Source organism: Sander lucioperca, chromosome 13 (assembly GCF_008315115.2).
Source record: "Sander lucioperca isolate FBNREF2018 chromosome 13, SLUC_FBN_1.2, whole genome shotgun sequence".
In the NCBI taxonomy this organism is placed as follows: Eukaryota; Metazoa; Chordata; class Actinopteri; order Perciformes; family Percidae; genus Sander; species Sander lucioperca.
In genome coordinates this window covers 24,729,856-24,753,603 of record NC_050185.1, presented here as the reverse complement: position 1 = coordinate 24,753,603, position 23,748 = coordinate 24,729,856, and the positions used below count along the sequence as shown (strand labels likewise).

Here is a 23,748-nt window from a genome sequence, read left to right as displayed (position 1 = left end):
GCCTCCTCCAGACGTTCCCAATTTACCCGCACTACCCGTTTGGGCTTACCAGGTCTGTCCAGAGTCTTCCCACACCCTCTGACCCAACTCACCAACAGATGGTGATCAGTTGACAGCTCTGCCCCTCTCTTCACCCGAGTGTCCAAAACATACGGCCTCAGATCAGATGAAACGATTATAAAATCGCTCATTGACCTTTGGCCTAGGGTGCTCTGGTACCAAGTACACTCATGAGCATCCCTATGTTCGAACATGGTGTTCGTTATAGACAATCCATGACTAGCACAGAAGTCCAACAACAAACAACCACTCTGGTTTAGATCAGGGAGGCCGTTCCTCCCAATCACGCCTCTCCATGTGTCTCCATCATTTCCCACGTGCGCGTTGAAGTCCCCCAGCAGAACTATGGAGTCCCCCACTGGAGCCCCATACAGGACTCCATTCAAGGTCTCCAAGAAGGCCGAATACTCCGAGCTCTTGTTTGGTGCATACGCACAAACAACAGTCAGAGTTTTCCCCCCCACAACCCGCAGGCGTAGGGAGGCGACCCTCTCGTCCACCGGGGTACACTCCAACGTAGCGGCGCTCAGCCGGGGGCTTGTGAGTATCCCCACACCCGCCCGGCGCCTCACACCCTGGGCAACTCCGGAGAAGAAAAGAGTCCAACCCCTATCCAGGAGTATGGTTCCAGAACCGAGACTGTGCGTAGAGGTAAGCCCCACCAGATCCAACTGGTAGCGCTCCACCTCCCGCACAAGTTCCGGCTCCTTCCCCCACAGAGAGGTGACGTTCCACGTCCCCAGAGCCAGCATCTGCTGCCCGGGTCTGGTCCGTCAATGGCCCCTGACCTTCACTGCCACCCATGTGGTAGCGCACCCGACCCCAGCAGTTCCTCCCACAGGTGGTGGGCCCATGGGTTGGAGAGAGAGGTGCCACGTAGCTTTTTCGGGCTTTGCCCGGCCGGGCTCCGTGGCAAACCCGGCCACCAGGCGCTCGCTGACGGGCCCTCCATCTGGGCCTGGCTCCAGAAGAGGGCCCCGGGCTTCCTCCGGGCAGGGTCACTCCATCTCTACCTCGTTTTTTCATAGGGTTTTTGAACCATTCTTTGTCTGGCCCCTCCCCTGAGACCACTTTGCCTTGGGAGACCCTACCAGGAGCACAAAGCTCCAGACAACACAGCCCTCAGGTTCATAGGGACACACAAACCTCTCCACCACGATAAGGTGATGGTTCCAGGAGAGGTCTTCACAAAATTGACAACATTATTATTATACTGTGTTTTATTCAATTATAGGCCTAGACTGCGAGTTCACTTCTTTTATTGAAACTAAGTGCATAGAAAATACAGAAGGCCTTACACCTCAGACAAAGCTAAATCTGTAGGTTGTGAAGCCACCAAAGCTAATGCTAATGTCAAAATTTTGTTTAGAAGCAGAGACATTTGCAGTTTCAACGAGGTCCTTTGACAATTGTTGGCCATCCAGAAGCTTTTTTAATCCATCCAATCCATGGAATTACAGTGACTTTGTAACATCAATAAATAATTATTATTCCAAAAATCAACTTGCGTATGTTCGTCTTGATGTAGCTGTAGCTCGTCAGCCGACAGCTAGCCCTTTCTATAGAGTCCTTCGGTGTTTTTGTATCCCTTCCAGAAGCTTAGTAATCTGGCCAGGAAGACAGAGACATTTCGGAGACTTTGCACAATCATTCCATACCGATAAATCCATGTTTGAGAGGCTATTTACTGTATTCAGTCATCTTATTGTACAAAGAACCGATGTAATGACGTTAGCCGGGTTCCATCTTGGATCGTAAAGTCTTGACTGACAGCTGGCTCGACCAATCACATCAAGTCATTTGGGGGCTCGAGTTTGTTCAGCCAATAGAGAGGCCTTACAGGAGGGCCTTATTTACTGTGTGTGTATTGGAAGGCAGAGGAGTGGAAGAAAAGAGACGCTAAAATGAAGCCAAATGACAGACAGATAATGCATTAGAGGTGACACAACTAACCTTTTTGGATAAAATTGTATGGTCTTTTCTGGAGAAAAATGAAATAGAGTTTAGTTTTGTTTCCCCTGATTGCCAACACTTGGGAGGACAATTTTCAAAAGCCAAAAGGTTTAGTCATTATTGTTCTCATTGTGATTTCAATACATTTCTGTGAGATTTCTTTTCTTTTGTCTCTATAGTCATATAACAATTATATATACATATAATATTATATATAACAATCTCATATGCTACTTGACCCGGACCCAGAGAAGCAGTGACATTGGCCTTAGGCTGCAGCAAATACAACTTTATGGAATGAGGGGAGTCACGTGAGTACGCTGAAGAACATGGCCGCCTAGAACGGAGCTCCCAAAAGAATAACCCAAAACCTTGAAATGTGATAGTTTACTCTAAAGTGATAAAAGTATGATTGAGATTAGATGGCAACGGGGCAAAGTCAACGGCCCCCTAGAATGCTGCGAAGTAATGCTAACAACATGGCGACAAACAAGAAGAATAAACGGCTTCGGCTGGTCCAGGTGGTGATAAACGAAGCATGGATACAAGCGTCCTCTCTGCTATGCAAAAATCGCTCGGAAAAGCTATGGACGAGCTTGGGCATGTTAGTAAGTTACTACTGGTATTGCAAGCTGATACTGACCAAGTTAAAAACGGACCTCCGCACGGATGTTAATGGCGTCATACAGCGTCTGGAGGCAGCTGAAAGTAGGATATCTGATTTGGAAGATGACAACGTTGGCCTTCGGCAAATAGTGGAGAGAAATGTCAAGAAGTGCTCAGTGCTTGAGGTGGCCCAGCAGGATGCAGGATACGACACGCAGGATGGAGAAGAACAAGAATGAATATGCCAAATGGATGATGAACTGTTTACAGGCTGCCCAATGACGGTTATACGCTACCTGGCTCTGTTTTTACCTGAGACATAAGGGAAGGGCGTGTTTAAATATGAAAGACCAGCATCATGGTAGGAGAGAATGTGTTCATACTGACCTGTGGGAAACAGTAAATAGGTAAATGTGCACGTTCTAAGTGGGGAGGTATAAGTCTGTTTACTGTGAATGATAAACGAAGACGGCACTGTGTTTCATCAAGGGGGGCTGTCGGTGGCAGTCCGATGTCACCTGTTGGAAAACGTTGGTGATAAGGATAGTAGTTTTGAATAATGGTGTGAGGGGGTTGGCGGGGGGGTTCTTTGGGTTGGTCATTGAACGCGACTCACAGACCAGTTGGGGTTGTTTTGGTTTTCTTCCTTCTCTTTTGGATAACAGGGAGGTAGGAGTGAAGGTTTTTGCATCTATGGTTTTTAGGTAGATGGTTTTTTTCCCACCCATGGATGTTTTTTTTCTTCTTTTTTTGGTTTGGTTGGTTTTGTGGAAGAGTGTTTTGTGTGGGAAAATCCCATTCTGAAGCACTCTCAATGGGTGTGGTCTGAGGTGCATAGGTTGATGGGGAAATCACAATACAAGCAGGGGTATTCTTCCTTATGGGATAATCCACGTATTGGGATAGGTAAACACTCATTTTGTTGGGATTCTTGGCAGAGGAACGGTATATGTGTGATTGATGATCTATATAAGGATGCAGTTTTTAAGTCATATCAGGAGCTAGTGGATCAATTTCTTTTGGAGGGGAGGGTTGGATTTTGGAAATATCTACAACTAAGGAGCAGTGTGCGAAGTGTGTTCCCACTTAACATATTATGTAACATATAACATTGTTAAGTATAGAGGAATCTAATATGTTGCAAAACCTTTTTGATTTGCCAAGTACGATGCATAGTGCTTCAACATTTTACAAAAATATAATGGAATTACAAAGTGTGAATACTGATAATCTTAGATTAATATGGCAAAGACATTTAGAATGTGAAATAGGTAAGGAAAAATGGCATAATATAGTTTACAAGGTTGGCTGGGCCACTCGGGATATTAGAAGCAAATTTACTCATTACAAAATCATACATAGATACTACTATACTCCTATGAAGCTTTTCAGAATGGGCTTAGTAGAAGACAAAAGGTGTTGGAAGTGTAAGGGAGAAAATGGTACATTTTTACATGCCTTTTGGGAATGTCCTGTGGTATTACCTTTCTGGAAAGAAGTATTAAGGAAACTGGGAGATTGGTTGGAAAGGTTACCGGAATCTCCACTTTTCTGTCTCCTGGGAGATAGCACACTTTTGCCACAAGGAGTCAACAAAGGACAGCATGCGCTATTAACCGCAGGCCTCATCACTGCAGCAAGGCTGATACTGAGGAACTGGAAGAGCACATAAACGCCGGGGCTCACAGATTGGACTCAACTGATGACAGAGACTGCATCCTATGAATATTTGATTGCCAGGAAGAACAATGTTAAAGGGAAGTTCCATTTAGTATGGGACTATTTCTTTTCATATATTTAGGGCTTGATACATTAAGCATGTGTTGAAACACTTCGCAGTTGATATAATCACAAACAATATAGTGGTACAGAGGGGTGTTGAGGGGTGTTGTCCTTTAAGTTTAGTTTCGACTGCCTTTTTGTGTTTTGTTTTTTTGTTTTTTGTTTTGTTGTCATTTGTATTATTATTTGTTGAAAAATAAAATATACCAATGGTATAAGATTTATTGCCAAAAAGCATTGTCACCACAGAGAAATAATCTACCAAACACAAATTTCCTCACTTTTTGTGCTAAGTTTATTTGATTTTCAACCAACATATAGCGTAGATGCAGCCTGAGGTGAGGAATGTTTTAGAAGGGGTCTATGGGGTCACTGCACTATAACAGGGGGGCAATAAAATCCACAATGGAAACGTTTTGGTTCTTGGTTCAAACTTTATTATCAGAAACTGCTGTTTCCAGCATAAACACTATGTTGTCGCTAATAATATATGAAAAGAACAGAAATCCAAATCTGTTATTTGTTCATATGTTTTCCATAAAACACAAAGAAGAAGATGCAAGTGTATACTAAACAAATGTTGGACATATTCAAAAAAGTAAAACATGGAAATATAATACCTTATTTAAGTGCTTGTTACTCACCTAGCTCTGGGGAGTTTACTCCCCGGAGTCCTTATGTTTCTTCTTCACCCAGAACATCGCCTCGGATTAGGGCGACACCAAGACCTGGGTCTTGGGTGCAGCTGTGGCTATGGACCTGCTACACCCTGCTACGCTCTGCGATTCCCTGCAATGCCCGGCTACGTCCTGCTGCGTCCACCGCGTCCACCCATGCTCTGCTGTGCCACGCTACATCCTGTACCGTCATAACCCCAACCGTCAGACACTGCCCACCAAGAGTCTGGGTCTGCCGAGGTTTCTTCCTAAAAGGGAGTTTTTCCTCGCCACTGTCGCAATAGCCTCTGCTAATGCTTGCTCTTGGGGAAACTATTGGAATTGTTGGGGCTTTATAGAGTGTGGTCTAGACCTACTCTATCTGTAAAGTGTCTCGAGATAACTCTTGTTATGATTTGATACTATAAATAAAATTGAATTGAATTATTTCTGTACGGAACTTGTTTACATGCAGCTGTCATCAGTTCATTTGATTTCTGCCTTTACTCAAATTAAAATCACAGAAGAGGCAAAATGTTTAACAATAAGTTATTATCATTATATTTCCAGATTTACTTGAAACTATCAGAAAGCAATGACTAAATGAACTGTTTTTTAAACCCCAAAGCCCTCTCATAGTTAAAGGTACTCCAGTGTGGCACATGATTTTTAATTAAAAGATTTTAAAGCCTCTTGGCTTTCAAGTGATTTTACAGGCTTAAAAAGTGAAGCCTCTTTCAATATCTGCAGTATGTAGGCCCTCAGATAGGACAACTGCAATGGATGCCAATTTTCAGAAATTTCAGGTGAGTATGTAAAGTAGGAGGAGCTTTCTCACGCTTGTCCTCTTCAATGTTGTAATGTCATCTCTCTGACACGCACACTACAAAATGAGCTCCAGAAGATTTGCAACTGAAGAAGTTTTAGCACTGATTTTGATGGTAATAGTGATGTAGAGGAAGAGGTTTCAGAGTCAGAGGATCTTTCAGAGACCATAAACAATGCTATCGACGATCCGGATCTTTCGAGCAACAATGTCTCTGGAGTCATTTCATGTGATATCTCGGCTGTTCCACAACACCAGAGCTGGTTGACGTGAAAGAGACAAACTAGCTGCAATCAGAGATGTACGGGATAAATGGGTCGGAATTTTACCTGTCTTGTACAATCCTGGTCCCCATGTCACTGTAGACCACATGTGTCAAACTCAAGGCCCGCGGGCCAAATCCGGCCCCTTGCAGATTTAGAACCGGCCCGTATATCAATTTGGGTTCACAATAAATTTTGGCCCACCTAGTTGTGCAGCAAACCAAAAACACAGGAAAGTGTTTTTTACACTGCAATTACCTGACATTCAAAGCAAAATATGGCAGATTTACCAACTGTGAGGCTCAGAAATTCCCCCAGAAGCAGAGAGTTTTCATATTCAGGCTGCGAAACACATGAAAAAAATTATCGTTTTGCTTGATTTGCTAAATTCTATGGCTAAGGAACTCTTTTGATGACTTTTGTCATTTTGTTTTCATGTCAACAAAAATGCGACAAAAAATGTCGGAAAAAGTAACAAATTTACAAAAAGGTGATAAATGTCTGAGAAAGCCACAAAAAAGTCGGAAAGAAAACAACAAAAATGAGGAAAAAAGCTACCAAAATGTTAAAATAAAAAAAAGAAGAAGTGACATGCAGTAACAAAAGCACATCATAAACTCTCCATGTCTGGCCCTCAGTGTGATTCTCTTTTTCCAGTGTGGCCCTTAGTGAAAATGAGTTTGACATCCCTGCTGTAGACGAAAGCCTTGTTCAATTCAGGGGGCGCTGTCCCTTCCGACAGTACATGCCCAACAAGCCTGCCAAGTATGGCATCAAAATATGGGCATCCTATGATGCCAAATCTAGCTATGCATGGAATATGGAAGTGTAAAACAAGCACCTTGTGTGAAATGCAAGAGTTACATCTACAGAAAGCACACAGTTACATTCTGCACATCATGTGGAGAGTAATGGAAATGTGAAGAGAATATTTTGAGAAAATGGGACACATTGGGAAGTTCAATGAAAAAAAATGTTTTGATGAGGAAAAAACGTTCACTAAATAATTGCTAAATATAGTTTTGGAATTAAAAATGATTTGCATTTCGCCTTTCTAAATGTTCATATAATGTAAAATAAACTTCTTATTGGTTTTACCTGATTCTTTGACTGTTTTAAGTGTATTTACACTGTACGGGTCATTTTGACCCGTAACATCATCAATGTAATTTTTTTTCAACATAATACGAGGGTTAAGACTGCACAAATAATCCATGAAGCAAAACATAAACAGCTGCCTGGAAACATAGAACTGTTCACATATAGAGAGGGAGCCTATGTCTTAAGAGGGGATTTAAATTTAAATCTGCAGTATGGTCAGACAAAGCTCAAAAGTATGTGTATTTTGATTCGTGGGGGGGTTTTGTGGAATAGTCTGAACTATTCGATTAATCAAAGTGTAGATATGTTGCAATTTGAAAAAGGTACTAAAGACTTATTTTTGAAAAGTAGAGAGGTGAGGAAGGATAGTGAAAGTCACCCAGATGTTAATGCTGCTTGTTGTTTTGTTTTTTTTTGTTCCTCATTTTTGCATTGTTTAAAATGGTCTGTTTGATTTATCTTATTTGACTGTTGTTGTGAGTAGGACCTGATAAGCCGATAGCTTCTGCCTATCCCTTTACAAACGGGTCAAGTGTTACGTTGAAAATTAGTTTTTGTCATACATTTTCTTTTTTTGTTATTTGTTTATACATTTAATATATATTCTTTTAATCGTTCAAAATAAACATTTCATTTCATTCAGAAAACATTTTTAGAGATAATAACATTTCTTTGTATATTTCAGATAGAAAAGTGGAGTTTGTATTGAAAGCATTCATCTCAAACTGTCACCGGCTCTTGTTGGGGAAAACTGAGCCTTTCCACCCACAGCACAGATTTTGCATGAGGACGGGTCTAATGGTTTGATCCCTGAGTCCATAGATGAGAGCACTCAGACACCTTGGAAGGATACTCAAGAACACAAAACAAACATTGTAAATACGTAAAACGGTTAATCTCCCCACTGTTCTAGCAATGACTATAATAATGGTGGAGAACATGGAAGAAGTTAGAACCAGGCATAGCTGAATCAGGTGAAGCAGAAGCGTTTGAAGAACCTTTCTGGCTGATGCTTTGTCTGTTGAGGCAGACGTGGCTACAAGTGCTACACCAATATAGGAGCCGATGATTGCTAAACCCACTGACAGAAAGACAATGCTGGCATACACTTTTTCAAAATCATTAAAGATTGGTGCAAAAAACATGGCTTCTTTAGAGCAAAAGCCATTCATATGTGAATCAAAGGGGATTATTGTGAACACATGTACCAGCATAAAAACTCGAATGAGGATATTGATAAAACTGAAGGCCCACACCACAGCAATGGCCATGCCTGTGCTTCTCACGGTGAAGATGGTAGCATGCCTCAGAGGCAGGCATACAGCTACATATCTCTCAACTGACATCACAGCCAAGGTGAGAGGAGAGATTGACTCTGCGACAACACTGACCACAACAAGGAAACCACATGCATAATATGGAATTTTCATATCAAAACAAGCCAGTATGTAAAGCAGAAGGTTTGGTACCTGCTGAAAAGTGTCTGCAAAGAGCAAATTAAACAGCAGAATAAATCGGGATGTCTCACAAAACACCGGCTTACTCCTCAGGGTGAACAGCAAAACACAATTAATGTAGAAAAAAGAGCAGATTGAGCTTACGATAAACAAGCCAAAAAATATTATTTCTTGTTCGTCTTGACCTGGATCCAGATTTTCAGTGACATTGGCCTTAGGCTGCAGTAAATACACCATTATGATACGATATCTGAAGAAAAGCTATTTTGGCTTGTTGTAATTGTACTAGTACGCTACAAAGTAAAGTTCATCATACCAAAATAGGACAAACTTCTCCATCACCACAAATACCTCTTCAGTGTAGAACCCCAAATTATCCATTGATGTTGAGCAGTCAAGTCAGGAGGTTAGAGGCCAAGTTCATTTTCAAAAGAGCGAAGCTGATCTGGTGCTGTTTTTTCCTGCAGCGTACGGTATATATGCTTTGTCCTCAAGCCACCCCTTACAGGACATCATTACATCAGCATGGTCATTAGATTAGAAATGAATGATGTAATCTCTATAACACTGTCACATTTCCACTGCTTTCAATACTTTAATTGCCTGTCTTTGTTTTTGGCTTTTTTATTAATTTAATTTAACTCAAGTAGCTTTGTTAAAAAATAGTAAGTCATTAGAATTCACTATCAACTCTACAGGTAGTTTTATGTGGAGACAACATTTACAAACCATTCATGATATCATAACTAGATCATGCCACACAATTGTTTGACATTAAAGTAAGTACTTATAAGTCTGTAATTATTGACAAAGGTAGCAGAAAATTGTGTAGCACCAGAACTTACTTGCCTGTTTGGCAGCCCAGCTGACCCGCCGCCTGGTCCCAGCTCAGCTGCCCCTTCGCCTGCCCGGCCTCCAGAGGGGCCCCGCCTTGGCCGACCTGCTTGGCCTCCAGAGGGGCCCCACCTTCACCGACCTGCTCGGCCTCCTGAGGGGCTCCGCCTTGGCCGACCTGCTCGGCCTCCAGATGGGCTCCTCGTGGCCGACCTGCTCAGCCTCCAGAGGGGCTCCTCCTTGGCTGTCCTGCTTGGCCTCCAGAGGGGCGCTGCCCTCGACGTCCTGTTCGGCCGTCAGAGGGGTTTCGCCTTCGCCGCCGGCCGCCTGAGAGTCCTCGATATTCTGTTCGGCCGCCAGATGGGTTCGGCCGCCGGAGGGGTTCTCCCTTCGCTGCTGTCCACAGTCCTGTTGGCTGCAGCCTTTTTGCCCAATGTCCCCGGTTCCCAAGTGCCCTCTCTCCCCGATTCCCGAGTGCCCTCTCTCCTCAGTTCCCCAGTGCCCACTGTACCCAGTTCCTCAGTGACCACTGCCCTCATTTCCTTGTTCGCCGAGTCCACGGCCCTCAGTATTATTATTTAAAATAAACTGGCTGAAGAATTGCTGTGACTAGTGGTCAAAGGAGCGACTGTCAAACATGGATAAACACATTCAATCTCCTTACAGTCCTTAAGTCCTTACAATAAAAGTCCCTCGATATTTTATTTACAAGCTTTTATTATGAAGCAGCAACATTTTAGAAAATTTGAGTTTTCATCAGCAGAAACTTAACTATCATAACTAGATCATGCCACACAATTGTTTGACATTAAAGTAAGTACTTATAAGTCTGTAATTATTGACAAAGGTAGCAGAAAATTGTGTAGCACCAGAACTTATTAGGCAACTTAAAAACAGTCCTTTTACTCTACACCCAATGCAGTTTGATTTATAATGGATCAATTTACTGCATTTTTATACGCTTTAATGATATTTCCAGCTACTTAAAAGCAACACACTGTGATTAGAATGGCAAAGATGGGAGCTAGTGTGCATGCTAATAAGTGTAGATGTGTTTGGTCAGTGCTCCTCTTCACAAATGTGACAAAATTATTATTATTATACTGTATTTTTATTTAATTATAGACTTAGACTGCGAGTTCACTTCTTTTATTGAAACTAAGTGCATGGAAAAGTCTGTAAATTCAGAAGGCCTTAGACAAAGCTAAATCTGCAGATTGTCAAGCCACCAAACCTGATGCTAATGTTAGCAAAAGCTCACGTAACAATTCTCTCACCGTGTCGGAGAAACCAGACAACACTTATGCTATGTGCAACGAATTATGCAAGATGTTTGAGTATTTCTGCGCAGCATTCAGAAACACTTTGACATTATTGAAACCAACTTTTAGTTGCTCATGGCCTCACAAGCTGACTTATGTGAGGCCATGAGCAGCTGAAAGATCCTGGCACCTATTGGAACTTGCTTTTCACAGCCTAGCCAACTAACCCAGGCTCCTAACTATCTTTTTTGTGATCTTTCATTTTGCTCTGTAAAGCGACTTTGAGTACCTAGGAATGTGCTATATAAATTTGATGTTGTTGTGGTTGTGGATGTTTCTGTTGCCTGTTTGTGTATTTCTGTTTCCTGTTTTGAATATTGATTTGGCATCATTCTGAGGATTGTTTATGTTTCTGTTTATCCTGTTTTGATTGTGTATTATTCTGAGTAGTGCATGTTTCTGTTTCCTGTTTTATTGTGGTCATCTGGTTTTCTGTCGTGTCTTGTCTAGTTTTACTTCCTGTGTTTTCCCGCCTGTCTGATTGTTCTGCCCCGCCCTGATGTGTTTCACCTGTTGTATCACCTGTCCCTTGTTTGCTCGTTACCTCGTGTATTTAGCCTCAGTGTTTCCATTGTCTTGTGTCAGATCATTGTGTTTGCTTGTGCCTGTCGTGTCGCCCCGTGTCAGTTCGTGGCTGGATCTTTCCCCCCTGGATTTCCTTTGGTCTCAAGTTTCTGGTTTGTTCTGCTCTTGTTTTTTGTATTCTCTGTTCTTGTTTTCTACTCTCTGGATTAGTTTTTGCCTGCCCCTCTCAGGACACCCTTTGTTAATTTGCACTTTGTTTTTGGACAAATAAATCTTCCAACTCAGACTTCTCCTGCCTGCCTGTCTGCTTTCTGCATTCTGGGTCCTCTTTCCAGTGTCCCCGACCTTTCCAGTGTCCCCAGGCTCCCCAGTGTTCCTGAGATCCCCAGTGTCCCTGATCTCCCCAGTGTCCCCGAGCGCCCCAGTGTCCCCAAGCTGTCCAGTGTCCCCGCACCGTCCAGTGTCCCCGAGCTGACCTGTGTACCTGAGGCCCCTGGGTCCCGGCTGGCGTGCAGCCCTTCAGATTCCCTGCTGGCGTGCAGCCCCCCAGAGTCCCGGCTGACTAGCAGCCTCCCTGAACGCCGGCTGGCTAGCAGCCTCCCTGAATCGGCTATGACCGCTCTCCCTGAACCCCGGCTGGCGTCCAGCCTCCCTGAACCTGCTATGACTGCTCCTCCTGTGACTTTGCCGGTCTCCGGCACCCCCGAGACCGCCCCAGTGACTTTGCCGGACTCCGGCGCCCCTGAGACCGCCCCAGTGACTTTGCCAGCGTCCCTGAGACCGCCCCAGTGACTATGCCCTTCCCCGGCACCCCAGAGACTTAGCCTTTGTCCTGCCCCCCAGAGACTTTGCCTTTGTCGGTCCGACCGACTCCTGCCCCTCGTGTCCTGTCGGCAGTCAGACCTACTCCTACCCCTTGTGTCCTGTCGGCAGTCAGACTTACTCCTGCCCCTCGTGTCCGGTCGGTGGTCAGACCTACTCCTGCCCCTCGTGTCCTGTCGGCAGTCAGACCTACTCCTACCCCTTGTGTCCTGTCGGCAGTCAGACTTACTCCTGCCCCTCGTGTCCGGTCGGTGGTCAGACCTACTCCTGCCCCTCCTGTCCGGTTGGTGGTCAGACCTACTACTGCCCCTCATGTCCAGTTGGCACCCAAGTAGTCCTCTGTTCCCGTTGCCTGTTTGGCTGACTCCAGCCCAGCTGACCCGCCGCCTGGTCCCAGCTCAGCTGCCCCTTTGCCTGCCCGGCCTCCAGAGGGGCCCCGCCTTGGCCGACCTGCCCGGCCTCCAGAGGGGCCCCACCTTCACCGACCTGCTCGGCCTCCTGAGGGGCTCCGCCTTGGCCGACCTGCTCGGCCTCCAGATGGGCTCCTTGTGGCCGACCTGCTCAGCCTCCAGAGGGGCTCCTCCTTGGCTGTCCTGCTTGGCCTCCAGAGGGGCACTGCCCTCGACGTCCTGTTCAGCTGTCAGAGGGGTTTCGCCTTCGCCGCCGGCCGCCTGAGAGTCCTCGATATTCTGTTCGGCCGCCGGAGGGGTTCTCCCTTCGCTGCTGTCCACAGTCCTGTTGGCTGCAGCCTTTCTGCCCAATGTCCCCGGTTCCCAAGTGCCCTCTCTCCCCGGTTCCCGAGTGCCCTCTCTCCTCAGTTCCCCAGTGCCCACTGTCCCCAGTTCCTCAGTGACCACTGCCCTCATTTCCTTGTTCGCCGAGTCCACGGCCCTCAGTATTATTATTTAAAATAAACTGGCTGAAGAATTGCTGTGACTAGTGGTCAAAGGAGCGACTGTCAAACATGGATAAACACATTCAATCTCCTTACAGTCCTTAAGTCCTTACAATAAAAGTCCCTCGATATTTTATTTACAAGCTTTTATTATGAAGCAGCAACATTTTAGAAAATTTGAGTTTTCATCAGCAGAAACTTAACACGACTCCTATACAAGGCAATGCAGCTTTATTTGCATTTGCGGCCAAAAAAAGCATCAATTTCTGACTCAAATTATTGTTAGCACTCATACAACACTAATTTTATGTTTAAAACAAATTATGACTAAACTGTGTTCCTTAAAAAGCGTTGCTTCTTTCCTGTTTTGCAAGATAGAAACCTATAATTCTAAGCTGAAAGTGAGTTTTTAGGATTAAAAGGTTCTGCAATTGACCTTTTCCAAAATAGCCCATTTACATATTTAATAGGAACTAGATATTGTACATTAAGGGTCATTTTAATGTATGAAATAGATTTGTTTCACAACTAATTTTTCTGTTTAAAAACAGATATTTTGTAAATAGCTTTGTACATGTCATAAAAAACCGAAGTGTGTCCTGAAATGCATTCACTTCAAATGGTCACCGGCTCTTGTTGAGGAAAACTGAGGTTCTCCCCCCACAGCACAGATTATGCATGAGGACGGGTCTAATGGTTTGATCCCTGAGTCCATAGATGAGAGCACTCAGACACCTTGGAAGGATACTTAAGAACACAAAACAAACATTGTAAATACGTAAAATGGTTAATCTCCTCACTGTTCTAGCAATGACTATAATAATGGTGGAGAACATGGAAGAAGTTAGAACCAGGCATAGCTGAATCAGGTGAAGCAGAAGCGTTTGAAGAACCTTTCTGGCTGATGCTTTGTCTGTTGAGGCAGACGTGGCTACAAGTGCTACACCAACATAGGAGCCGATGATTGCTAAACCCACTGACACAAAGAGAATGCTGGCATACACTTTTTCAAAATCATTAAAGATTGGTGCAAAAAACATGGCTTCTTTAGAGCAAAAGTCATTCATATGTGGATTAAAGGGGATTATTGTGAACGTATGTACCAGCATAAAAACTCGAATGAGGATATGGATAAAACTGAAGGCCCACACCACAGCAATGACCATGCCTGTGCTACTCACAGTGAAGATGGTAGCATGCCTCAGAGGCAGGCATACAGCCACATATCTCTCAACTGACATCACAGCCAGGGTGAGAGGAGAGATTGAATCTGTGGCAATACTGATCAGAACAAGGAAAACACATGCATCAAAGGGAATTGTCATATTAAAACAAGCCAGTATATAAAGCAGAAGGTTTGGTACCTGCTGAAAAGTGTCTGCAAAGAGCAAATTAAACAGCAGAATAAATCGGGATGTCTCACAAAACACCGGCTTACTCCTCAGGGTGAACAGCAAAACACAGTTAATGTAGAAAAATGAGCAGATTGAGCTTACAATTAACAAGCCAAACAAAATTAACTCATATTTTTCTGGACCTGGATCCAGACTAGCAGTGACATTGGCCTTAGCCTGCAGCAAATACACCATTATGGAATATCTGAAAAAACTAAAGGCTCCTTTGGCTTGCTGTAGTTGTACTAGCAAGCTACATAACATACAAAGTAAAGTACAGAAAAAAAGTTCAAACTTCTCCATCACCACAAATACCTCTCAGTGCAGAATCCCAAATTATCCATTGATGTTGAGCAGTCAAGTCAGGAGGTTAGAGTCCATGTTCATTTTCAAAAGAGCGAAGCTGATCTGGTGCTGTTTTTTCCTGCAGCGTACGGTAGCCTATATATGCTTTGTCCTCAAGCCACCCCTTACAGGAAATCACTACATCAGCATGGTCATTAGATTGGAAATGAATGATGTAATCACTGTCACATTTCCACTACTTTCAATACTTTAATTGCCTGTCTTTTGGCTTTTTTATTAATTTAACTTAACTCAAGTAGCTTTGTTAAAAAATAGTAAGTCATTAGAATTCACTATCAACTCTAAAGGTAGTTTTATGTGGAGACATTTACAAACCATTCATGATATAATAACTAGATCATGCCACAAAATTGTTTGACGTTAAAGGAAGTACTTATGAGTCTGTAATTATTGACAAAGATAACAGAAAATTGTGTAGCACCAGAACTTATTAGGCAACTTCAAAACAGTCCTTTTACTCTACACCCAATGCAGTTTGATTCATAATGGATCAATTTACTGCATTTCTACACCCTTTAATGATATTCCCAGCTACTTAAAAGCAACACATTGTGATTAGGATGGCAAAGATGGGACCTAGTGTGCATGCTAATAAGTGTAGATGTGTTTGGTTGGTGCTCCTGTTCACAAATGTGACAACAGTATTACTATTATTATTATTATATACTGTGTTTTATTCAATTATAGTCCTAGACTGGGAGTTCACTTTTATTGAAAATAAATGCATGGAAAATTCTGTAAATACAGAAGGCCTCATCAGACAATGCTAAATCTGCAGATTGTCAAGCCACTAAAGCTAATGCTAATGTTAGCTAACGCTCACATAACAATTATCTCACCCTGTCGGTGTCAGGGTTGTGGGCTAGGACCCAAATGCAGAGATGCGAGCAGAGGCAGCAGTAGAAATAATAATAATTTAATCTGAACACAGAGACTTACAAACGTGTAAGCAAGAGACAAATCCAAAAGAAACAGGAACTCAGAAGGAAATGGGTAAAAATGCAGGAGAACAACAAACAAAGAAATCCAGGAACACGGAAATACAGCTTACACACAGGAATAGAACCACAAGGGCCGACGACAAAAAAAGAAAAAAAAACAAATGACAATCCACCAACAACAGACACAGAAAACAACAAGGGACAGGTGACTCTAGGGCTGGGGAACAGGTGAAACACATCAGACAATCACAAGGGTGGGAAAACCAAAAGACAGGAAGTACAATGAGACAACACATAAGGGAACAGAGAGACTTCAAAATAAAACAGGAAATGGGAAAACCAACAGAAAACATGAAACCAACTTAACAAAGAAACTTGACACACGGACTAGATGAGAAGACCGTCTGCGAAGGCGAAACCCCTCTGAAGACCTGGCAGGCCAGCGAAGGCTGAACTCCTCTGAGAGCCGGGCAGGCGAAGGATCAGCTTGGCTGGAGCCAGGTGACGGGTCAGCTGGGCTGAAGACAGGCGACGGGTCAGCTGGGCTGGAGCCAGGCGATGGGTCAGTGGGGCTGAAGACAGGCGACGGGTCAGCTGGGCTGGAGTCCACCAACAAGGCAACATCAGGAGTCGGCCGGACCACCGACAAAACACAGGGAGCAGGAGTCGGCCGGACCACCGACAAAACACAGGGACCAGAAGTAGGCCGGACCACCGACAAAACACGGGGGGCAGGAGTCGGCCGGACCGCCGACAAAGCACTGGGGTCTGGAGTCTCTGGGAAGCTAGGCACCGGCATAGTCTCTGGGAAGCCGGGTACCGGCATAGTCTTTGGGTTGCCGGAGATCGGCATAGTCTCTGGGGTGCCAGAGACCGGCAAAGCCTCTGGAGCAGTCTCTGGGGCGCCGGAGACCGGCAAAGCCTCTGAGGTGCCGGGCAACGGCACAGTCCCTGAGGTGTCGAGCTCCGGTGCAGTCTCTGAGACAACAGTCAACGAAGGCTCTGGGAGATCAGTCATCGAAGACTCTGGGAGAGCTGTCATCTAAGACTGTGGACGTCAGCTGAGACTCTGGACGACTGGACGTCAGCTGAGACTCTGAACTGCTGGTCCACTCTGGAATGCTGGTCAGCTCTGGAACGCTGGTCAGCTCTGGAGCACTGGTCAATTCTGGAGCACTGGACAACACGGGCTCTGGCTTGCTGGACAGCACGGGCTCTGGTCCACTGGACAGCATGGGCTCGGGGCCGCTGGACAGCATGGGCTCGGGGCCGCTGGACAGCATGGGCTCTGGCTCGCTGCACAACACCGAGGGCTCCGGTCCGCTGCACAACACCAAGGGCTCTGGAGGACTGTTCATCAGCTGAAGCTCTCGAAGGCGGGTCCGCTGAGGCTCTGGGAAGCTGCACATCAGCTGGAGTTCTGGACCGCTGCACTTCAGCTGGGGTTCTGGAAAGCTGCACGTCAGCTGGGGTTCTGTAAGGCTGCACGTCAGCTGGGGTTCTGGAAAGCTGCATGTCAGCTCGGACTCTGGAAAGCTGCACGTCAGCTTGGACTCTGGAAAGCTGCATGTCAGCTCAAACTCTGGAAAGCTGTACGTCAACTCGGACTCTGGAAAGCTGCATGTCTGAGGCTCGGAAGGCTCACACAGGCTTGGAGACAGGAAGGCTGGTTGGCTGCTGAAGTTCTGGAAGGCTGCCAGGCTTGGAGACAGGAAGGCCAAATTCCTGCTCCGTAGACAGCCAGCAAGCCTCCATGAGGTGCCTAGCAAAGGCGGGGTCCTCTTCATGAACATCGCAGGAAAAATGTATGAGGCCCTCACCGACCAAGTCATAGTGTGAAAAAGTGGCACAAACTCCATAACTGCTGGGTTCATATTTGGTTGGTGGATACGGTCAGGGTTGTAGGCTAGGCAGCAGTAAAATTCATTTATTTACAGAAAATTCTGTAAATACAGAAGGCCTCAGACAAAGCTAAATCTGCAGATTGTCAAGCCACTAAAGCTAATACTAATGTTAGCTAAAGCTCACATAACAATTATCTCACCGTGTCGGTGTCAGGGTTGTAGGCTAGGACCCAAATGCAGAGATGCGAGAAGAGGCAGCAGTAGAAATAATAATAATTTAATCTGAACACAAAGAGACTTACAAACGTGTAAGCAGGAGACAAATCCAAAAGAAATAGGAACTCAGAAGGAAATGGGTAAAAATCCAGGAGAACAAAAACACAGAGAAATCCAGGAACACGGAAATACAGCTTACACACAGGAATAGAACCACAAGGACCAACGACAAAAGACAATTGACAATCCACCAACAACAGACACAGAAAACACAGGGACTAAATACACAAGTAAACGAGGGATAACAAGGGACAGGTGACACTAGGGCTGGGGAACAGGTGAAACACATCAGACAATCACAAGGGCGGGAAAACCAAAAGACAGGAAGTAAAACGAGACAACACATTAGGGAACAGAGAGACTTCAAAATAAAATAGGAAATGGGAAAACCAACAGAAAACATGAAACCAACTAAACAACGAAACTTGACACAGGGACTAGACGTGACAGTCGAAGAAACCAGACAAAACTTATGCTATGTGCAAAAAATTATACAAGATGTTTGAGTATTTCTGCGCAGCATTCAGAAACACTTTGACATTATTGAAACCAACTTTCAGTTGCTCATGGCCTCACAAGCTGACTTATGTGAGGCCATGAGCAACTGAAAGCTCCTGGCACCTATTGGAACTTGCTTTTCACAGCCTAGCCAACTAACCCAGGTTCCTAACTATCTTTTTTGTGATCTTTCATTTTGCTCTGTACAGCAACTTTGAGTACCTACGAATACGCTATATAAATTTGATGTATTATTATTTAAAATAAACTGGCTGATGAATTGCTGTGACTAGTGGTCAGAGGAGCGGCTGTCAAACATGGATAAACACATTCAATCTCCTATAAATTCCTTACAATAAAAGTCCCTCGATATTTTATTTAAAAGCTTTTATTATGAAGCAGCAAAATTTTAGAAAATTTGGGTTTTCATCAGCAGAAACTTAACACGACTCCTATACAAGGCAAGGCAAGGCAGCTTTATTTGTATAGCACATTTCAGCAACAGGGCAATTCAAAGTGCTTTACATAAAAACAGATGAAATACGAGAATAAAAGTTACAGTGCAGTATAAGAAATTTAATATTAAAGAGCAGGTAAAAACAGTTAAAACTATAAAAGCAGATAAAATACGAGATTTTAGGCTGCTAGTATGAGACAATGTATAAGCCGTTGCTCTATACACGTAATCCACCCGCAATCCTTGCCGATCCCAGAAAAGGCTGGTCCCACTGGTCTTACTTTTTAATTCTCTTTATATATACAGCTGAAAGACAACATGAAACAGTAAATTAGTAAGTTGATATATGAAAATACAAACAAGGATGGAGTAAAGAAACCAAACTTCAAACCACAGAGATAATGTTAGAATCTACAAAAGCACTGAGAGCTGACTTTTAAAACATCTTTCTTTCTGGTTCTGCAAAGACATGTTGAGTCTTGCAACATATGCTTATTTGTGGAGGAGACGGGGGATCTGTCATTGCCACGGGTTGGCCGCAGTCAGCAAGATGTCATCGCAACCCACATGGAGATGGTCCATCTCGGGCAAAACTTGCACAACTCGGATACATTACATAAGGACGGTCACATTATAACAGTTATAATAGGTAATTGTATCCCCTGTAACCCATCTATGATTTAAGATGGCCTCTGGCATCAGATTTGATCATTCTCTGGATCTCCTCTGATGCCTGGTTGATAACTTTGACCCCTTACAAGTCAATGTGACTGTGTGAGTGCTTGAAGTGGGCCAGTATTCCCCAGTATGCAGTACTGTCACCTGTATATTTTACTGCCCTCTCCATATCAGGTTCTCTGGGTGATTCATTATGGCCCTAAATAAACTGCATTACCCAGGGAGCACTGGGGGCACTACGTACCCAGGGAGCAGTATATGATGCTCACCTGTTGCTGTTCTCCCCTGCCTACTTTTCTATAATGGAGGCTAGCCTAAGTAACTTTACATTAATCTTACAATTATGTTGGCATGGCTCCAAAGATGCAACATAAGAGAACACGAATAGAATCAGGAGATGACATAACAGACCTTTGAAAGTCAAATCCTACGCTATTAAATGCAGGCCGGGAGCAGCAAGCTAACGTTAGCGTCACTCCTAGCAGCAAATAACCTGTTGTTGTAACGTTAGCATCAGCAAAACCACCTGTGGCTACATCCACCGCTAACGTAGCCAACTACGACATTAAAAATAATGTGAGTCAAGATGAATAGCCCCACTATTTGTCAAAGGATCAAATGCTCCCACACCAACTGGCTCATTGTCAAAGACAAAAATATTGTCATCAACTTGGAACTATAAGTTTCTATCTGACATTTTTGTCAAAATTGAGTTATTCATACATTTTTTATTCTTTAAAAAATTATTATGGAAGATGAAATAAAAGTGAGTTTTTAGGATTAAAAGGTTCTGCAACTGACCTTTTCCAAAATATCCCATTTGCATATTTAATAGGAATTAGATATTGTACATTTAGGGTAATTTTTTTTATGAAAGAGATTTGTTTCACATATCTTTTGCTGTTTAAAAACAGATATTTTGTAAATAGTTTTCTACATGTCATATAGAAAACCGGAGTGTGTCCTGAAATGCATTCACTTCAAATGGTTAACGGCTCTTGTTGAGGAAAACTGAGCTTTTCCACCCACAGCACAGATTTTGCATGAGGACGGGTCTAATGGTTTGATCCCTGAGTCCATAGATGAGAGCACTCAGACACCTTGGAAGGATACTCAAGAACACAAAACAAACATTGTAAATACGTAAAATGGTTACTCTCGTCATTGTTCTAACAATGGGTGTAATAATGGCGGAGTTCATGATAGAAGTTAGAACCAGGCATAGCTGAATCAGGTGAAGCAGAAGCGTTTGAAGAACCTTTCTGGCTGATGCTTTGTCTGTTGAGGCAGACGTGGCTACAAGTGCTACACCAATATAGGAGCCGATGATTGCTAAACCCACTGACAGAAAGACAATGCTGGCATACACTTTTTCATAATCTTTAAAGATTGGTGCAAAAAGCAAGGCTTCTTTAGAGCAAAAGCTATTCATATGCTGATTAAAGGGGATTATTGTGAAAACATGTACCAGCACAAAAACTCGAATGAGGATATTGATAAAACTAAGGGCCCACACCACAGCAATGGCCATGCCTGTGCTTCTCATGGTGAAGATGGTAGCATGTCTTAGAGGCAGGCATACAGCCACATATCTCTCAACTGACATCACAGCCAGGGTGAGAGGAGAGATTAACTCTGTGGCAAGACAGAGCAGAACAAGGAAACCACATGCATAATATGGAATTTTCATTCGTAAACAAGCCAGTATGTAAAGCAGAAGGTTTGGTACCTGCTGAAAAGTGTCTGCAAAGAGCAAATTAAACAGCAGAATAAATCTGGATGTCTCAAAAAACACCGGCTTACTCCTCAGGGTGAACAGCAAAACACAATTAATGTAGAAAAATGAGCAGATTGAGATTACGATAAACAAGCCAAACAACATTATTTCTTGTGCTTCTTGACCTGGATCCAGACTAGCAGTGACATTGGCCTTAGGCTGCAGCAAATACACCATTATGATATGATATCTGAAGAAAAGGTCTTTTGGCTTGCTGTAATTGTACTAGTACGCTACAAAGTAATGCTCATCATGCCAAAGAAGGACAAACTTCTCCATCACCACAAATAGCTTCTCAGTGCAGAATCCCAAATTATCCATCGATGTTGAGCAGTCAAGTCAGGAGGTTAGAGGCCATGTTCATTTTCAAAAGAGCGAAGCTGATCTGGTGCTTTTTTCCTGCAGCGTACGGTATATATGCTTTGTCCTCAAGCCACCCCTTACAGGACATCATTACATCAGCATGGTCATTAGATTAGAAATTAAGGGTGCTCCGATCAGGATTTCTGGTGCCGATCACCGGGTCTATTTGAAACCTTCTATTTATCATGTCATATATTTATCATATATTCATTTTAATATTCTTAACAACAATGCATAAGTATTAAAATCAACAGAAGATAATGTATTGTGAATTGTCAACGGTTTACTTTTATTGACAGGAAACGTTCAACATTCCACTTCCTCTGTTAGAAACACACCTTAAACAGCTTAGAGCTTAACATAGAGCTAAAGCCTTATTCGGAATAAATTACAAAACAACTGTCAGTGTGTTCTTCAGTGTGTCTTTAGTGTGTTCTGTGCAGGGTGTGGCCACTTACATTTTTTACCAGCCACTTTTTCCAGAATTCAAATTTATAAAAGAGAGTGCACTATCATATTTTGAATTGCTTTATTAATTATGTTTTATTATTAATACATATTTCATTAATATAATGTATTTATTATGTGTCAGTAGCTTGTTGATCTTTACATTGTAAGTTAATTTCCTATCCTGGCCTGGGACACACATTCAGATGGTTTGATAAAGGACTTATTGGACTTTAACTTATCATTGATTTTACAATAACGAGTGTAGCTCATGGATGTATTAAGTGTAGCTGTCCTCAAGTTAGGTCATCCTGTACGTCTCATCTCCGGTTTTTCCTGCATCCACCGTGTGTGTGTGTGTGTGTGTATGTGTGTGTGTGTGTGTGTGTGTGTGTGTGTGTGTGTTACAATTATGTTGGCCTGGCTCCAAAGATGCAACATAAGAGAACACAAATAGAATCAGGAGATGACACAACAGAGCTTTGAAAGTCAAATCCTATGTTACTAAATACAGGCCAGGAGCAGCAAGCTAATGTTAGCGCCACTCCTAGCAGCAAATAACCTGTTGTTGTAACGTTAGCATCAGCAAAACCACCTGTGGCTACCTCCACCGCTAACGTAGCCAACTACGACATTAACAATAATGTGAGTCAAGATGAATAGCCCCACTATTTGTCAAAGGATCAAATGCTCCCAGACCAACTGGCTCATTGTCAAAGACAAAAATATTGTCATCAACTTGGAACTATAAGTTTCTATCTGACATTTTTGTCAAAATTGGGTTATTCACACATTTTAATTCTTTAACAACTTATTATCATTATGTGAGGTGTTTTTGTAAGTTATATGGGTTTAGGACTTTTTATTTTAAAAACAAGAAAGTTTCTATTTTCAAATTCAAACTCTAACTTGGTTCTGCAAGCTTCTATATGAGAACAAATCAGCACTTTAAATGCACACAAAAAACCAATCAGGTTCTTCTTTGTCATGTGGCTGCACTGCTTAGTGACAGCGGCAAAAAACATCAAATTGTGACTCACATAATTGTCAGCACTCATACAACACTAATTTTATGTTTAAAACTAATTATGACTAAACTGTGTTCTTAAAAAGCATTGCTTCTTTTCCTGTTTTGCAAGATAGAACCCTATAATTCTAACTAGAGATGCACCGATTACAACTTTCTAGGCCGATTCTGATTTCCAAATCTTAGCCGATTTCATTTTTTCTAACCACTTTACAGCACACACAAATAATTATTTTCTATCTTTTCTTTAATAGAACAATTTACATTTTGCATAGACCATAGAACATTTTTTGAACAGATAATCAATTGCTATAAAATAGAACTATATAAATTACTCCTGGTGTGGGACATTCACACACATCTAAAGTGTGATATTATGGAAGAACCATTTCTTTTCACATCCAATATCCAACTAAAAGAATGTGATATATTTAGCAAACTAAACTTCTGTATGTATGAAAACAGGAAAAACAGGTAATGGCAATAAAATAATATATAAATAACAAATAAAAAATAAAATAAATATAGCCTTGCAGTATAAAGATATTTCTCAAAACACACACACAGGCCTGTTTGAA

General features: G+C 42.9%; 3 protein-coding genes across 3 annotated transcripts; all 3 read right to left on the bottom strand.

Annotated features, from left to right (window-relative positions):
- Positions 1–7,975: 7,975 nt before the first annotated feature.
- On the bottom strand, positions 7,976–8,941 carry LOC116055022 (odorant receptor 131-2-like). Its single transcript, XM_031306774.1, has one exon. The coding sequence runs from the start codon at positions 8,939–8,941 to the stop codon at positions 7,976–7,978; it is 966 nt and encodes a 321-aa protein (XP_031162634.1).
- Positions 8,942–13,725: 4,784 nt separating this feature from the next.
- LOC116055023 (odorant receptor 131-2-like) lies at positions 13,726–14,691 on the bottom strand. The gene has a single exon (XM_031306775.2). The coding sequence runs from the start codon at positions 14,689–14,691 to the stop codon at positions 13,726–13,728; it is 966 nt and encodes a 321-aa protein (XP_031162635.2).
- A 5,853-nt stretch (positions 14,692–20,544) lies between these two features.
- LOC116055024 (odorant receptor 131-2-like) lies at positions 20,545–21,510 on the bottom strand. The gene has a single exon (XM_031306776.1). The coding sequence runs from the start codon at positions 21,508–21,510 to the stop codon at positions 20,545–20,547; it is 966 nt and encodes a 321-aa protein (XP_031162636.1).
- Positions 21,511–23,748: the final 2,238 nt, after the last annotated feature.

Excerpts from the sequence above, each read along its gene's own strand:
- LOC116055022 (XM_031306774.1), bottom strand. The coding sequence starts at position 8,941 with ATGGTGTATTTACTGCAGCCTAAGGCCAATGTCACTGAAAATCTGGAT.
- LOC116055024 (XM_031306776.1), bottom strand. The coding sequence starts at position 21,510 with ATGGTGTATTTGCTGCAGCCTAAGGCCAATGTCACTGCTAGTCTGGAT.
- LOC116055023 (XM_031306775.2), bottom strand. The coding sequence starts at position 14,691 with ATGGTGTATTTGCTGCAGGCTAAGGCCAATGTCACTGCTAGTCTGGAT.